Source organism: Lycorma delicatula, chromosome 2 (genome assembly GCF_047948215.1).
Source record: "Lycorma delicatula isolate Av1 chromosome 2, ASM4794821v1, whole genome shotgun sequence".
NCBI classification, from domain to species: Eukaryota; Metazoa; Arthropoda; class Insecta; order Hemiptera; family Fulgoridae; genus Lycorma; species Lycorma delicatula.
The window spans coordinates 14634917-14654369 of record NC_134456.1 but is presented as its reverse complement, the minus strand read 5'-3'; the positions used below and the strand labels follow the sequence as shown (position 1 = coordinate 14654369).

Genomic DNA, 19453 nt, shown 5'->3' with positions numbered 1-19453 from the left:
TTCTTATGTTTTGTGAAATATGAATATGACATGGACAGATCAAAGAAAATATGTTGTTTTGCAAATCAATACCTGCTCATGCAACAAGACAATGTCTTTTTGATGTTTTTAATGAAGCTACTATACACCAAGGGTGAAATGGACACACTGCTTCCTTCACAGACATGCTCTTGCCATAAAAAATATGCCTGAAAATCTCAAATTCTTATTAAAGCTGTAAAAATTGTTAATTTTATTAAAAGTCGACCATTACAGAATTATTAATATGCGATGAAATGGGTTAAAAATGTGTATATGTTGCTGTTGGCTTACTCAGCTGATGTATTTTCACATTTAAATGACTTGAATGTGAATTTACAGGGACATGATAAAAACATTTTATTAATGACAAAGTTCATGCTTTGATTAAGAAGCTTGATATCTGGATTATTCACCTTCAAAGAAAAAATACTGTTTCCCTTCACTTCCAACTATACTGAGAAAAATTTGGATGAAGATTACACTATTATTCACTACAGTTTGGATAGCATGAAGATGCATTTGCATTAGTTAAAAATTCAGTTAGCAGAGTATTTCCCAGTAAATAAAAATGATTTCTTGAAGAGATGGGTAAGTACTGAATCAATTTAGTGAAAACGTTGTTGTAGCTGCTAAGTTACTAACTAACTGAATTCAGAAATAGCTCATCAAAATGTCTGCTGATAAAATGTTACAACTACAAATCACATCTAAAGATTTATATATATTTTGGCTTGCTCGTAAAAGTGAATATGGAAATTTAGTCACAGAAGCACTGAAAATATTATTCCCTTTCACCACGTCTTACCTCTGTGAAAAAGATTTTCATCTATGGTTGTGCTAAAAACTAAATATAAGAATCGACTTGAAAACAATTTTTTATGTTTCTAACATAGATCCAAATACAGAGAAACTTTTAAATGAAAAACAAACACAACCATTTCATTAATTTATTTTTCTAAGTATGCACTACTTAGTAAAATGATTCATAAAATGACTTCATTATTGTTTATTTGTAAAGTTGCAGGCTGATTTTGCAAACCTCCTTTCACATCACCAAAATCCCCAGGTTGAAAAATGCTGGTCTAGTGGTTAAACTCAAAAATTGTGGTTTTCATCATCACAATATCAGCTGATTTTTGAAGTTAAGAGTTCTAAGGTTCGAGTCCTTGTAAAGGTAGTTGCTTTGATATGGATCTGATTACTGGACTGTGGATACCAGTGTTCTTTGGTGATTGGGTTTCTATTAACCACATGTCTCAGGAATGGTCGACAGAGTCTGTTCTAGATTAAATGTTTACCAATACATTTACAGTGCAGCTATGTTAGGCCTGGCAAGCTGATATAATTTAAAATATAAATTTTTCAATAATTTAACATATAAAGATTCTTAATGAACAGGGAGAATTTGTAAACTGGAAAAGACAGAAACAACTAGAGGAAAGATTGACGGATGCTTTACCTACTAGTTTCGTTTTCCTTGTTAATAAGTATTTGGCTAAATACACAATTCTCCTATCTCAAAAAATTTGCTACTGTAGTTCTTTTTAGACTAAAATAAACCTAAAGGTTAATGTTTTAAAACCAATCCAAAAGATCAAAATTGCTATGAGACTTGTGTTTTACAACACAAAAACATTCCAGGAAATCTGCCAACAATCAAAAGAAAATGCTGGGCAAATGCATTAACAGCACAGAGAATTACTTAGAAGGAGAAAAAACATGTTAATTACCAAATAAACTTTTTTTTAAATTATGGTTTTTTTGACACAAATCAATGAGTTACATCTCATGTGCTGCTTCAACTACATTCAAATCCTAACAGTATAAATGTATTTGTAAGTAAATTGTACAGGAAATAAATTATCACAAAGATAGTGTTCCGTAATTATATATTTGTATACAATATATTATAACTTATGTGTGTCTGTATTAAATATTAATTGGTTAATTAATTAATTAAATAAACAAAATTTAACAAATAAAAAAGCTTTTTTTAATATTATTTAATCAGTAACATGGCATGGAAGGTTTTAGTATTTTAAAATAATTTGTATTGGGACTTTCAGTAGAATTACATCTTAATATTTTATTTCAGACCAAAGCTTATAAAGATTCAATCTAAAAGCTCACTGGTCTTCTTAGACCTGTAAGAGAAGCTAGGTCTTCTTTACCTGTTAAGGAAGATCCTAAGAAGAAAAAGCTAAGACATTTTCCTAAGAAGTAAAAGCTTTAACAGTAAAAAATGAGACAACTTAAAAAAGAACTCTCAAGAAAAAAATCCCAAATAAAATAGGAATAAGAAAAAAATTAACTTCACAACATCAAGATGAGACAAACCAAAGGAAAAGCACAGAAAGAACTACAATATTAAGAGGTATTTATAAACTAAAAAGTAAGCTAATTTAAGTAGAGTAAAAGAGAGGCAGAACTATAACAACTGGGGAGGGGTTTTGGGCCCCGCCCCAACAATTACTTACTTTTGGGTAATTATTATTAAAGAATCTGAAATGATACATATATAAAATAAAACAAAATAACAAATGAGATTGAATTATTTTTATTTGGTATATAAAAATTATTTGTTCTAAAAATAAAAATAAATTAGTTTATTATGTTGCTTTTTATTATTTAAACTGAAATTACTAATATTAATGTGTCAATGACCTGCGTCATTTTAAAACATAATGAACAAAACATTATGAGTACATTTAATCTTTGAATATATGAACAAGTGCTATACATAAAAACATATAAATCTTGTTGGTAACATCTTATTTCATAAAAATAGCATCCTCATACTGTTTTGCTACAGTGCACTGTTAAGTTTATTGCATAGTTCACCTATCACTAATATTCTACATTACTAATGTTACAATATTTAAAATTTTGATTAAATCATGAACTGTAAATGAAATGATAGCTACATGAAGTGAAATTAGGAAACTGAAAAAAAAAATTTACTTAACTGATCTCAATGTAAAAAAGATTTTATGGAAAATTTTTAAAACACAATTTTGCATGAAGGTGGGTGAGTGATATATATTACTGAAGTTGTTGAAAACTGTTCACAAATTTTACTTAATGTTATTTTACATTTCATACAAAACTGTAGCAAAAGCCCATGACCTAGGTTTATACTTTATTTTACTATTTGAAGGGATTTTATAAATAAATGGTAAAATCTCATAAAATAAACATCTTTTTAATTTATTTTATTATTTATTTATGCAACCAAAATCTTAGCCGTACATGTAACTAAGTTCTCACTAGTGGGCTGCCTCCTTTTAATGAAAAGTAAATTTTTAGCATTTAACCACTCAAGATTAATTTTTAAAAAAAATCCTGGTTCTCGTTTGCGAAAACCTTTTTTCTTACTTCAAATGTAAGCTTAGGAATCATTTTAGAAAAAAAAAATTAAAACTGATAAAAATAAAATTTGAAGTAACTTTCCTTGGAGGTTTTCTTTGTTATATGGAAGTGGCATTACAATCCTTTTATGGAAAATTATTTTCACGTGATGAAAGCAAAACGTGCTTTAAAAAGTACAATTTTAAACTAATTCCATAGAAATATTTTTGAGAGTTCAAATGAAGCTCTTAACTCCCATCTTCTGAGAAAACTTTTTATTTTTACTCAATGAGAATGTATGTTAATAAGAAATTTCAAATGATTGGAATTGAAGCAAATGTGATTTTAAAAATGTTAAACTAGTTTCTTTTAAGATAATAGATCGAATCGATAACTGATAAATACATAGCGATTCAAAAAGTACTTCACAACTTTAAAAGCATATAAAAATTTATTTAGATAACCTATAGATTCGGTTGAAGTCTCATTTCATAAAATTCATCAACGTTTGACTCACATAGTTCATTAGTACCAAATTCTGCCACAAATGCTGTTAAAAATAGATACATTTCCTGGTGCAGAATGTGCTTGCTGTGTGCTTTGGTTTCACAACTTGCAAATCATAAATGGTATCTGGATAGTCTTCAAAATGTTTTTAATTCCTCAATTAGACTATGACAACCAAGATGGACGCCATTACTATCAGCAAGATGGGGAACCACCTCACTACCACCAAGATTTTCTTAATACTTGATTCCCAGGTCAGCGGATTGGTCATGAAGGTCCAATTGCATGGTCACCAGATTTGACCATGCTATATCTTTTCTTTTGGGGTTTCATTAAAGATCAGGTTTATGTACCACCTTCACCTGCTGATCTTGTTGAGCTAAGACTTCGAATTAATGCCACAGCTGCAGAGGTAACGCCTGACTTTCTGGAATGAAATCGACTTCAGTTGGGATGTATGTCGCATTACAAATGGAAACCATATTGAACCAAAGTGAATGTTGGGTAACAAACTTGATGTATTTTTTTATGAAATTAGATCTCAACCAAATCTGTAAGTTATCTCAAAAAATTTTTATATACTTTTAAAGTTGTGAAATGGTTTTTGAATAACCCGGTATAGTTCTAACTTTTTTCTTTTCATATCACTAAGTATGAAACAGATCTAAAATAAATATTGGTTCTGTTTTATATTTTTGTACACTTTTAAGTTAATAGCTCAGATTCTCTTAACTTCTATGAAAAGAGATTTGTCTTAAAATAGTACAAACATTTTATATACTGTTACTAGATTTGTTAAGGCTAAATTTCTTAAAACTGTCAAAACTTTGCTGTTTTTTAGACAACTGAAATCTGGCAATAGAAATGTTAGAAAAAAGTTCTTTAATCAGATTTGTTTAAAGAAAATCACTAAAAAGCATAAATGTTCACAAAATAAATTGTAAATTTTTAAATAATACTGTGAGTATAATTTTGAATACAATAACAAAAGCAACTCCAAAATTCATATCACCATTTGAGATATTTATTCATTCACCGAAGTACAACATTAATTTGACTTCTAACCCCTAACAACACTTCAATTGTTAATATATTTTAGCTTCTTGACTGGCTGTCCCAGGATAAGTCCTGGAAAGGGTATGGCATTTTTTTCACATATTATTACTATTTAATCCACATCAACTTCCTCATAAAAACAAATATAGAATTACAATTTTCCAAAATATAATTCCAATCCTTTGAAAAATATACAATTCCATATTGACTACAACATGTAATAATTTGAGCAGTTTATTTCATCGATCTAACTTACTTTTTTGACAAGAAGTGTTAATTCAAATTGAAAGGAGAAGAAAATACACAGATTCAGAGAGAACAAACACATTACCGTCCCACGTTTGCTAAAAAGACTACTGGAAAAATAACTATAAGAAGGAAAATAAATTATATTCAGCCTTTATAAGCATGAAAGCAGGATTTGAATAATAGGCAAGAGCCAAGTAGTGAAATGAATTAGAAGCAATAAAAGAAAGGCAGCTTAAATGAATCTAATACAAATGAAACAGGTCAAATGGTTAAAATAAATGAAAGGATAGTTAAAATAAACTAAAGAAGGTACAAAAGGGGAGGAAAGAGGAAAACAATAAAATATAACTTTTATTTACTCATTAAACAGATTAGGTTGTGTCATAGAACATCATATATTTTTTAATGTATATAAATCTTTCAGAACATAACCTACCTGGCTTATCAATAAAATAAAATAAAAAAAAAAAAAAAAAAAAAAAAAAAAATATGGTAAATATATAGTAATTATTTAACATAATTACTTTTGTATCATTTAGTTAATGTAAAAAACTATATTATATTTAGTCTCTTGTTTTCTAATACTGTAAAAGCAAAGGAATACTGTTCTAGAAAAAAATAAATAAATGTATTACATCCATACAGTTTTGCATATAAAACAAAAAATAATATTTGAAATGTTATGTTAAATAAAAGTCTGTCATATTTAAGGTGAAGAATAACTTCATTGTTTACAATAATAATTATTTTTTATATTTAAAATTATTATAAATATAATAAACAATATAAAATGAAGTACTTACTTATATCCAATAAAGGACTGCTATGTTGATTCTTATCACTTGAATTTGAACTGTATAAATCGAGGGAATCTTTCTTTTCTTCTTTAGTTACCGAATCAATATTAGCAGAGACGACAGATTGTTCTCGACTAACCGAATCACTATAATGTCCGACACAATCTTGTTCATAATAATCAGGTTGTTCGACCTTAACATTTGGCATTACAGGTATTACTTCCATAGCATCTAAATCACTCTGTTTGCTTAGTTCATCTTTATTCACATTATTAACACTGGCACCAACACCCAAATTACACTTTCGTTTCTTTGCAAGAGGTGAACCAGGACCACCTACTCTATTATTCACATTAACCGTAGTTGTAACTGCATTTCCGGCAATAGCAGCCACAGTCGCAGAAGTAAGTGATGTCTTCTTTAATTCTGGCTGTACCAGAGGTTGTAAATCTTCATTCGCCTTCATCTGGAAAGAAGAAACATAAATGTATGGCTGCTTTTGAATACTGGTCTAAATTCTAACAAAGTAATGGTTTTATGTAGAAAACCATTTCTAAATAGTGGTTTTAGATCAAGTAAGAATATTCTACAATGTAAGGCAAGTATGGATGAATAAAAAAAGGAAGAAACAACACAAACAATGAATTCTAAAAGATTTTTTTTTAGCGATTGAGTAACAAGAAAAAATTAATTTAAAAAACAAACAAAAAATACATGCAAGGCAATAACTATTTTACAACATAAGAGCAATAAATAATTAACACCAAAAAAGACAGTCTGTCAAAAGAAAACTAATTGGTAAATTTGCCTATATATCTTAAATGCTGTACTCTATCAACTCAACTATATCTGACACAACTACACATCAGTGCAAGTTGAGGAAGTATGCCCTGCTTACAGAATCTTCATATTTAGAAATCTAAATGTGAAGATCCTGATAGTATAAATAAATAATATTTGGTTTACTATTGCTTACTATTTCATTAAAAAATTGTTTGCATAAGACAGATGAAGTATGAAAGAAGTAGAGGAACTAGCACTTTTCACCAAACATTTTATTCATTATCTCATCTTCCCTGATAAAATACATGAAAATGAATGTGTGAGGTAGTATAGTATACAAGGTGAAAACAAGTTTTGTCACAACGGTTAAACAAGGTTGGCATAAAGGCAATTAAAGACAAAATGAATTCACAGCATGACGAGTTCTCAGTGAATAGGGTGATGTGATTTGATCAATCAACCTGTGTTGGTTGACAGAAGAGCTATTACACTGGCAAATGAATGAGAAAGTGGTAGGGATGGAAGAAGTTCTTTGAAACTCCATTCATAATCAATCACCTCATAAACATAATGTAAACATAATGTTTAATTTAAATCAAGTGTAATGTTTAATACAAACATTAGTTTAATGTAATAATTAAAATATTAATTTTCCCATACCTTGTTTAAACTTAAATAAGTAATTTTCTTAATGGGTTTTTTATCTATACTTTCAGGTTATGTAGTTCTTTCATGAAAAGTAGAAAAATGTAGTGAAAGTAGTATAACTTCTAGCTGTTCTGTTAACTCTTGGTGGATGCTAATGAGTAGCGCAAAAGGTGATCTGCACATACTGGTTGAGAACATGCTTGATGTTACCCACCTTCTAGATGTCATAAATATCTAAAAGTAAATTTCCTAAATAAGATTATAGTAAAACGAAATTTCATAACAATATGTTAATGTTTGGACAATGGCAATAAATTCAAATTTAAAAACCATTAGAACAATAAGGGGTCCATCCATTTGGAGTGACCCAATGGTGCTTGCTTGACCAATTAAAAAAAAATTGACATGTGGGTAAGTTTCAATTTTTTTTGAATTGGTCAAGCAAGCACCCTTGGGTGGTCTCACTCCAAATGGCTTGACCCTTTATTGTTGTTCTATTGCTTTTTAAACTTGAATTGATTACCATTATCCAAACATTAACATATTGTTATTAAATTTCAGGATCTTAAAACTACTTGTTTTTTTTACTTTTTATTTAAGCAGTTTAATTGTGGTGGCCATTTCTGTTACAGTGTGCAAACCTATTTTTGTGATTGTAAGGATTTACAGAAAAAATCGTAACTACAAAACTATTGGTTCTGGAAGGATGAGGAAACAAAAGCAATTTATTCATATTTTCTCAAGGTAAAAGATTGGTCTAGTGGTTTATTTACCTATCTCTCTTCTTTCTATGAGAAATTTACCAATAAAGTTAAATAAGAAAAACTATGAAATATCAATCTTGGTAATTTTTTCAAGAGGCAGGGATGGCATACACAGTTTGAATTATTTTTTTATATGTAGGTATTTTACCATAAATATTATTAACTGTGATATACTTACCCCTAAACTTTTATGAATTTTTGAAAACTAATTTTTTTTTTAAATTCATATTTTGGTTTCAAATAACCGATTGAGGTGGCGATAAAAATTTCAAATTTGCACAACATACATTGTTTTTGTAGATGCTTATGGCAAATAAAAATGTTTCTTGTATACTGTACTAATAAAAAAGTTATAACCTCTCAAAAATCATAAAAACCCTGTTAAAAGCGATACCATTTTCACTCACTAAATAAGTGCTGCAAGGAGGTTTTTTGTCTTCTTGGCACTTTAATATTTTTATACTTATTACAATAGTTGAAATAGACTTGTTTGAACCGTTTAACTGCAGTGTTCATGTTATAACAAATGCTTGAATTCATTTCCACTCATCAGGAAAATTTATGTTGCAACTTGCTCATTTATGCTTGTTGCATCATTTAGCTTTGTTTCAAATTTCATTTATGTTTGGAAGTGTTTATTAAATAAATAATTTTTATTTCACAATATAATATTTGCAAATTTTAAAATCAAATTTTTAATTATTTTCAAGTAATTTCACATAAAACAATGTATGATACAGTGTCAAAAGAACTCATTAAAATTTGTGAATCTAGTGATGAAAACCAACAACCTATGTTTTTACACGTTAATTCAGATGTCACTAGTGATTGTAAATATCATATAAAAAAATGTTTGTCAATTCAGTCACCTGTATGTGCAGTTTTGTTGTGATCCTTTAAGAATTCATAAAAAAACAGTTAAGAAAAACTTAAGACAAATAACATTAGAGCAAGCTCTTAAAGAACACTTTTATCTAAATTTAAATTTAGTATCTGGAGTCTCTTTGTTTTAACACTTTCAAAAGTATTTTTTCTCAGCAGAACAAAGTGTTCAAACAGGTACCTTAATGCACCTTTTAGTATTTGAAGCATATGCTGCTGGTTCAATAATACTTCCAAATAAATACCCTTTACCATGATTAATTATATTTTTATTGTAGTAGAATTAGATACATTTTATAGATTAATAACTTTCATATCATTAGGTTATAGTTATTATTATAGTATACTGAAATGAAACGACTAGCACTAGATAGGGAATCTTGGAGAGCTGCATCAAACCAGTCAAATGACTGAAGACAAAAAAAAAAAAGTACTTTTATATACATTTACTTTAACATTTTATAAGATGCAAATTATTTTAATATATTTAAGAACTTATTAGTTTTACATCTTAAGAATTGAATTGTTTACTATTTAACATTTTGTATTGGATTAAAAAAACTTTAATAATTACATATAATATATATTTTTACAACAGATATAATATGTATTTCTTCTTCTTACTATAAAACAGTTGTAGAACTAGATTAACATATATATACCTTACATAAGTAAGAAGAAAGAAAGGGTTATATAATTTGTTTATCATAAATAATAAGAACATTAGAGGGAACACAAAGACCTATATGAATGCAAAGAACATGAACAATACATTGCCCCGTATCACAATATTGAACAATTGGATACTCCTTGTAGCATTGTATTCATTTTCTAATCACAAGCTGAATTACATCAAGTGTTTTTTGATTAAATCAAATGAGATAGCTAAGATTTCAGAAACTCTAAAAATACATTTTGACTGCTTTGAAAGAGTTGGTACTAGAAGCTACCGTAAGTATGTTCCTGTATCAGAAGGTATTGTAAGATGTTACTTTACTTCAGACTCCAAGGATTATTAAGACCATTCTGTGTCAAGTATTGTACCACTTTCACTTAAGGAAAAAGATTCTATTGCTTGTGTGTGACGATCAGTGGTGGATAGGAGAAGTGGTTGATATTAGCCTCGAAAATAACAATGTGCAGGTTCATTTTTTCCACCAAGCTGACCACGTACATCATTTCAAAAGTCTCAACAAGACAAAGTACAGTTACTGTTCTGCAAAGTCCCAAAAAATCATTTGACTAACTATAGTGACAGACAGGTTGCGCTCACACAATTTCAAGAGAATGATCAGAAGAGATATCATAGCTGTTGGTTAATCACACTAAATAGTAAACTTTCATTGCTACAAAAACAGGCTATTTCATTGAAGAATAATTAAAATTTTGCTACAGTTTTTTTCTTTGATAGTGTTTATAAAAATAAACCCAATATAAAAATAAAAATGAATTCTTGAAAAAAGATGTAGGCTACTGATTGAACAGTTTGGGTAAGTTTTACAAGCATTTTTGAATCAAAATTGTAAAGTTACTGGTGTTGGTTAAGTTATCATTAAATTACGACCTATCATTAATAATTAAAAAAAAATTATTTTATAATTACTGAAAATGTCAACTTCAACAACATGGGCTAAATATAAAAAATGTAATGTGCAAAGAAGACAAGAAACCCCCTCTGAATTAATTATTTAGCGAGTCAAAATGGTATCGCTTTTAACAGGGTTTTCATGATTTTTGAGAGGTTATAACTTTTTTATTAGTATAATACACAAGAAACATTTTTATTTGCCATAAGCATCTACAAAAACAATGTAAGTTGTGCAAATTTTTAAATTAAAAAAAAATTAGTTTTCAAAAATTTATAAAAGTTTACGGGTAAGTATATCACAGTTAATAATATTTATGGTAAAATACCTACATATAAAAAAATAATTCAAACTGTGTATGCCATCCCTGCCTCTTGAAAAAATGACCAAAATTGAACAAGTTTTTCTTGTTTAACTTTATTGGTAAATTTCTCATAGAAAGAAGAGAGAGGTAAATGAACCACTAGACCAATCTTTTACCTTGAGAAAATATGAATAAACTGCTTTTGTTTCATCCTTCCAGGACCAATAGTTTTTTGGTTATGAATTTTTCTGTAAACCCTTACAATCACAAAAATAGGTTTGCACACTGTAACAAAAATGGCCACCACACAGGTAAACTGCGTAAATAAAAAATTTAAAAAATAGGTTTAAGGTCCTGAAACTTGTAGGAAACAAGTGGGTAAGTTTCAATTTTTTTTGTATTGGTCAAGTAACCAGCTAATTTTTTTTTTTGGAACATTTCAAATGGATTGACCCTAAGATTTTGTATTTAAATAATATTTAAATCTTCTTCTAAAAGATACTATTTTAGAAGAAAAAGCTTTGCAAATTAGAGGGATAACTGCAATTACAAATTAAATTCTGAATTTCACGTTTTATTCTTGTACAGTAAGTGCCCACTATAACGGACTAATTGGGGAAGGCCACCATCTGTTGTGTTGAAGGTCCATTATATTGAATTTCAAGTACAGTACACCTATATTTAATGTACATCACCAGGCCTACACAGTACATAAATTAACATTTCATTATTAAATATTGTACTAATTAATTTTTCTGATTTTACTTACTTGTATTACATAGTCCAAGCCCAAATCGGAAGCCAAGAAATGAAAATATGTAATTTAAAATAAAAAAATGAAAATACATAAATACGAAGAAAAAAACTACTTTTATTTTATTACATACACAACTAGACCCACATTACATCCCAACCTCGTAGGGGGAAGACATGCACCTTGTGATGTTACTGGTCACCACACCACCTCCTCCGTTCCAAGCCCTGAGGGCTTTACTGGAGGTCGTCTTTAGACCCTCTAACTGATTACATCTCAGTCATCAGCCAGGTCCAGGGTCAGGATGCCACCAATGTAAATGCCTCGGCAGACATTTGCATCAGTAAAATACATATCAAATTTCGCCTTCACATAGGCTTCAAACAGACATCTTCACATCCAACCTAACATGATTCTCTCAAACTAACTAGACCCACATTACAAAATGATAGTTCTAAAATACTGATTACGGTAAACTGAAAAAAAATTATATATACAATGTTTGATTTAGCCTACTGATGTGAAGTTGCCAGAACCAGGGGGTTAAAATTGTCAACTTTTAATTGCTTATGTGACTGGGTTTGCTTCTTCAAAGTAATAATAATTTTTCTAAACTGTCTAAAATTTTCATAATATGGCTGCATGTCTTGTTCTTGCAATAAATCGATGTATGAAATCATTCTATCAACCGCATCAAAAACACTAGAAAGACTAGTTTTTTAAATTATTTCCTCTTCTTTTGCCTAATCATCTTCAGAATTATTTTCAGTCTGTGAAACGACTTCATCAATTACTTCATCATTCATAATTCTATACCCAGGATTGGTATCATCTTCTTCCAACTATTCTTGCACATCATTTTCAGTATTTTTTTCCTCTCCTTCAGAAATTCACCCACTTGACAAAAATATTTTTCCAAATCTTTTTCAACATTGTCATTATTTAAGGCAATGTTTTTCCAAACATGTGTGAGGGTCATCTTTTTCAATGACTGCCATGCATCATATTAAATATTGCTGACTATATCTTTTTACAGTGTCTATAGTTTTACCCCACATTTATCTTCAATTAAATCATCTTCCTCTTCAAGGAAGATAGAAGTACGGTTTGTACGTCATCTAAATACCTAGTCTGGTATATAACCTTTTGCATGCCACAATCACACCCTGATCAATCAGCTATATTAAAGAGGTTATGTTGGGTAGTAAATAAAACATTTAATTTTGCCATCATAACTAACCAATTTTTCTGGTACAGAATGCCAGAGCATTATATAAAATTAAAACAGCCTTTACATTATCAGCAGGTATTTTGAGGACATCTTGATACTGTCTCAGAGCAGGAATCAATTTGTTACCAGCCTTCAAAAATTGCTAGGTTAAACCAAGCTATTTTGTAAGAATAGTAAAGCACAGGAATATTTTAAGTATATTTTAAAGCATATGAAAAAGCAGCATTTCGATGTGTACCATCAGCATTTGCACAAAATAAGGCTGAAAATCTATCCTTATTTTTTTTTATGCTCAGGTAGATTCTTTTCGTGTTAGTAGTGCCTGGGTATTTCATGTAAGAGACCTCCAAAATATACCATTTTCATCAGCATTATATACTTGGGACAACTACACAGATTTGTCTCTGATAAGTTGGCCCAATTTGGATTTAAATGGTTCTACTTCTTCAAGGGCACTAGCAGTTTCACCAGGAGTTACATGACTCATTAGGCCAAGATGACTTCTAAATCTGCTTACCCAACCATCACTGGCTTCAAATTTTTTGAATCCTAGATGACTGGCAAATTTTTTTGCTGCATTTTGAATTTTGACTCCGCATATACTAACAGAAAATATTTACACAAAAAGAATTTTGTATAAATTTCTGAATAAAAAGTGGTCATACAGAATTTTATATGGACATTTCTTAGTTTAAAGAATAAAAGATTCTTTAGTTTACACTTTTGTGCTCAATAGAATCTTATTTAGAGTCTTTTTTGCTTTCAGTAATTAACATGCATGTATGTTAATTTATCTTCAAGTAAATCATCTTACTCTTCAAGGAAGATAGAAGTACGGTTTGTACTTCATCTAAATACCTAGTCTGGTATATAACCTTTTGCATGCCACAATCACACCCTGATCCATCAGCTAAGAAATACATAGAAGAATAAAACATGAATGACAATTTGTAATTACAATTATCTCTATTCTGTAAATCATTTGCATCTAAAATAGTATTTTTTAGATTTTTTAAAAGTTACAGATTTTTGTATCTATTTTATAGTGAATTATAAAAATAAAACAAAAATTTAATCATTAAAATCAAAATTCAATTGAAACATTTCATCTAACCTACTTCATTATATCACATTAAGTTAGTCAATTGACATACCTCATGCATTCTACCATTTGAGTGCTTTATGGATGTTCAAATGTGATAGTTTTATTATTTATTTTATAGAATCTATCTACCAAAACGCATCATGCATCATGCCTCAAAAAGGTTATTGAAAATGCTGTTAGACAGCAGAAATGATTTTCAATTCAGACTTAATTCCTGTAAGAAATACAGTTAAAATTAATGTGTTAATGTTAAAAAAATAAATAAAAGTAAATTTTGCTTATAAAACTTAAATATTTTTCTTATGTTTTTATAAATTTCCAATTTTCATTTTTATGAAAAAAAACTACTTTTTGGGAAATCTTTCCTAAATATAACTGAAGTGAATGGGCAAAATGCTTCCACCAGTAGAATTTAACTTTTAAATTTATCTTATAATGCTGAAGAAACATTTTTTTAAACAAAATCCTTTCATAATGCATTCTCCAACTTCTTCAGTAATCACATCAAACACAGAATGGATATTTTTATTTTAAAAACTAAAAAATTTATGAACTAGAAAAAATCAAAAAAAAATCTTGTATTGTATTGAATAAAGTTACTGAAGATGTAGCAGTAGTGTCCACTAAAAGAAGGTTTTGATGGAAAAAAATGACAGCGTTATAAGATAAACGTTTAAATTTTTGTCATGTCACAAACCGAAACCAAAAAAAAAAGATTGTAGGTTACTAGACATTATATACAAGTTGCTTATAAAACAGGTCAGAGCCATTGTCAAGATGTGCCCTATGCTAAGGGCTAAGTTGGGTTTTCCATGAACTTCTTCACTGAGCCAAACAGACAATAGCATATAAATATGCCAAGTCTACTCAAATAGATAAAATTTTCAGCAATACAATGTCAACAGTGACCAAAGACTGTTTCATGTCAGGCACTTAATATATATCAAAGCCATAAATAAGAATGACTGAGGCATACTTAAACTGAGTTTAAGTATAAAGCAACAATTTAATGTATCCCTTCTGTCAAGAAACTAATGTATATATCTCTAAACTATTTATCACAGTAAGTTTTAGAATTTATATTGTTTACTAAGAGCAATCGTAAATGACTGTCTAATTTCCCAACTTAAACCACAATTATGTTAATAAAAATCCAATTATCTACATATTAAATATATAACTGCATAAGAGCAACTAAATAGTACTACGGAAAGAAAAAAGTACCATGTAGGAACAACGGTGAACAGTAGGTCGGTTAGTGATTCATAGCAAAACACAGTTGTCAGTAAAGCTGAAAATGGTTAAAGGATCACCATAAATGTTGACATTAAATGACAAAAAGAAAAAGAAAACTAAATTTTAATATTTTAGTGTTCAGTATAAAATAAAAATTAAAAACAAAACAAAAAGGTTCACAAAGCAAATGTACAAATAAAAAAATAAAAGCTATTGGATATTTAAAAACAAAAAAGAAAGAAAAAGCGTCACATAAATATAAGATGCTAGTAAATAATAGTGTCTGTAAAATAATATTGGGATTTTAAATGGTTACAGCTTCAGAACAAAGTATTGTAAAGAGATGAACTATACATTACATCAAAGAGAAACACTCCAAGTTTCTTACCTGTGCAGCAGATTTTGATAAGTGTTCTCTTAGATGCCCTGCAGTCATCAAGATTATATTCAGTCTCTTACCATACATGGCAGAGAACATCCAGCGTAATGGAACAAACAGCTTCAGTGATCCTTTCTTTTAAACGGTCCAGATTTCAAACTTCAACAGAATACATTTGTGTTTTTACATAACCCCAAAAATAGAAATTCATGGGGTAAGGTCTGAAGACTGTGGGAGCCAGGCAATCCACCCTTCTCATCCGACCCATTGCTGAGGAAATGTTTCATTAAGAAAATTCTGCACAATTGTGGCAAAATGTGGAGAAGCTCTATCAAACTGGAAAATGGAATTCTCTGGTATTTGGGACACTGCATACCCTTCTAAGATATCCAGAAAGATGTTCCCCGTTATTGTCTTTTCAGCAAAAAATAAGGGGCCAATAACTCTGCCCAACAGTGCACCACATATTCACTTTTTCACTGTCATGCTGATGTTCAATAACAGCACATGGAGGTTCAGTAACCCCATAACATTGTCTTTGTATTGGTCCAGAAACATGAAATGCTGCTTCATCATTAAAAAATTAACTTTTTTTAAATCCTGCACTAACCTATCCGGAATATCTACAACAAAATCAAATCATTTCAGTTGTTGTAACAAATGAATTTTGTAAATGGTGAATATATTATAACTACCTTTTTTAACACATTGTGAACAGTTGTTTTAGTAATGCCAAACTATCTAGAACACTTCCAGACGGATTTCTTTGGGCTACACAAGAAACTTTTTAACACTGCTTCAATCATTTCATCAGATACTGAAGGCCGTCCTGGACGTATTTGTTTGTGTATCTGACTCAAACACAGCAAGCCACAACACACACTGAACTTTCCTAAAAGATGATGACTAATGTGCACATGCTGCTTGCATATATTGAAAACGTTATGCACACATAAATTTGGCATGTTTTTCTTGTATTTAAAGTACAGTCATCTTTCTACAATGCTTGCCATTTAAACCCCCATTATTTTATGGACACACCAAATTAGCAATCAAGTGTTAATCAAGTGAAACAGAAAAAGAAATAGGTACCTAGACATAAGGCATTGTCAATGTGTTTAATTATGTAATATTACATAAAAAGTCTATTCTTTCAATCGGTTAAAAACAAAGAAATAAAACAATCAGAAAACTTTACAAGACATCAATTATGTAGATCATATTTTAATTACAAAAATTAACATATACATTTAATAGTAAAGAAATTTAGATATTTTCACAAAAAAAAAAAAAAAATACCAACTCACATCACTTGTATCTGATTCTGCACCATCCTTGCTAGAGCCATCAGTTAAACCTTGAACAGCTAACAATTCAGCAGTATTAAGAAATGAAGACAACTGTTCTTGAACAACATTTACTTCACCCTGATACATGAAATCAACTAATGCTTCTAAATCTTGATATTTAACATCTTTGAATATTATTACAGGATGTTGACATGGATTTTCCTGAAACAAAAATTCAAAACAAAATAATTGAAACTTTTCAATTCATATAACATAGATGTTATTTTAAGGAAGTTAAACTTTGATTATCATTTAGGCAATTGTTTATGGGTAATTTTTTTTTATCCATTCACACATAATGTACAAACAGAGAAGTAAAATTAAAGTGAGGTAATGAGCTAACATAAACAAGTCTAAATTAAAACAATAAGCTTCTGCTAAACTTTGTATAAAATGTAAAATAACATGTAATCCTAACAACTTACAAGAGTAAAAATAGCATACTTTTTATGAAAAATTACATTACGTCAATACTTAAGAATTTTCTCATTATAAATACATATACCAACCTACAGTTTATTTTTGGGTAAAACATTAAGTTTATTGCAAAAATTACAATTTTCACCTACCATCAAAAAATTGGGGCAAATTTTTCTATAAATTTTGTATTTTAAGAATAATTACCTAATTTTTCTAAATGAAATATCACACTGAAATTCTGTTTAATTTTCTAAATGAAAAAGATTAACTATTTCTTAGTGAATGTCATTTAGTAGACTTAAATACTACTAAATGAAAAACAATGCAGTAAAATATGAAACTCTCCATGTCTTAATACTACATATCATCATTCAACTTTAAACAAATAGAGCAGTAAAAGAAAATAATTCAGATAATTTCAGTGGTACACATTCTTGCAGGGAGGTGCCAGCAACTTCCTATTTATGATTTATACATAAAAAATTGTTAAAACATGTCTCTCCAAGAATAATGTTGAATATACATTCAACCCTAAATATTTCATTCTGTCAACAGTTGCAAAAATTGCATTTTTTTCAAGATAAACTACTTAGTGATATATTTTAGTACTGATAAAAAATGTAATCCTTCCTTAAACATAGAATAATAGTTCTAGAATCATTACTATGTGACTTTTTTGTAAAACAGTACTTATCACCCAAGAAAATTAGGCTGTTATTGAGAATGTCTACATGAGTTGAGAACTTACATCAGAAAAATAACCTAAATAATAAAATATTTTAAATGATTTATAAAATTTTACCCTAACTTGAGTCCCACTTGCCTTTTTCATTTAGTCTGTAACCCGAACCAATTTATTTTTTAATACTCATATGCCTGGATCACTCAATGGTCTAAAGCCACTAAAATCATAGTTATGGTAAAAAATATGCAATCCTAGAAAATCAATTATACATACATATATGTAATGGCTCAATCATATAATAAAACAGATTCCTTAACCATTTCAAGATGAGAAATAAATCTACAGGTCATCTAAAAACAACAATGCCAAAGGAGCTGCTTGATAGTAGTTTAAAAGAGATCTTCTGAAAGAACAAATTCATGTTAAAAAAATATTGTTAATGAAACATCACATATATTCTTTTTGTCGACAAGCCAAATGTTTTCACATAATAAAAAGTGAATCACTGTTTGTTTTTTTAATCATAGTTACTGATTGACTTTTTAATGCCCATGTCATAAATTTATAACATATTTGAAGGATTTAAAAATTATTTTTGTTTAATACTTACTTACTTTCTTTCCCAGATGTCACTGTACATTTTTTTTTGTCTTCAGTCATTTGACTGGTTTGATGCAACTCTCCAAGATTCTCTATCTAGTGCCAGTCGTTTCATTTCAGTATACCCCCTACATCCCTAACAATTGCCTGCACAATAGTAGCCTATAAGTTTTTCTTCTTCAAACTATATTTCTTCATCAATTTGCTGCAACACCTCTTCATTTGTCTCTTTATCCACCCATTTGATTTTTTTTTAACATTGTCCTATAGCACCATATTTCAAAAGCTTCTAATCTTCTTCTCAGGTACTCTGATCATCCAACTTTCACTTCCATATAAAGCTATGCTCCAAACATATACCTTCAAAAATATTTTCCTGAAGTTTAAATTAATTTTTGATGTGTACAAATTATATTTCTGAATGAAGGCTTGTTTTGCCTGTGCCATTCGGCATTTTATATCGCTCCTGCTTCGTCCATCTTTAGTAATTCTACTTCCCAAATAATAAAATTCTTCTACCTCCGTAATCTTTTCTCTTCCTATTTTTATATTCAGTGGTTCATCTACATTATTTCTACTACATTTCATTACTTTTGTTTTGTTCTTGTTTATTTTCATGCGATAGTTCTTGCGTAGGACTTCATCTATGCCGTTCATTGTTTCTTCTAAATCTTTTTTATTCTCAGCTAGATTTACTTAATCATCAGCAAATTGTAGCAAATTTATTTTTTCACCTTGTACTGTTACTC

General features: G+C 29.2%; 1 protein-coding gene across 6 annotated transcripts in view; it reads right to left on the bottom strand.

The window, feature by feature from the left end:
• The window catches only part of LOC142320486 (uncharacterized), a 215431-nt gene that overhangs the window by 165675 nt on the left and 30303 nt on the right, over nt 1–19453 (bottom strand). For all 6 annotated transcript variants that reach the window (XM_075358321.1, XM_075358325.1, XM_075358320.1 and 3 more), the window contains exons 3-4: nt 16958–17161; nt 5985–6444 (exon numbers count right to left, since the gene is read on the bottom strand). In XM_075358321.1, the coding sequence (XP_075214436.1) occupies nt 5985–6444; nt 16958–17161 (664 nt within the window). The remainder of the gene's footprint in view (nt 1–5984; nt 6445–16957; nt 17162–19453) is intronic.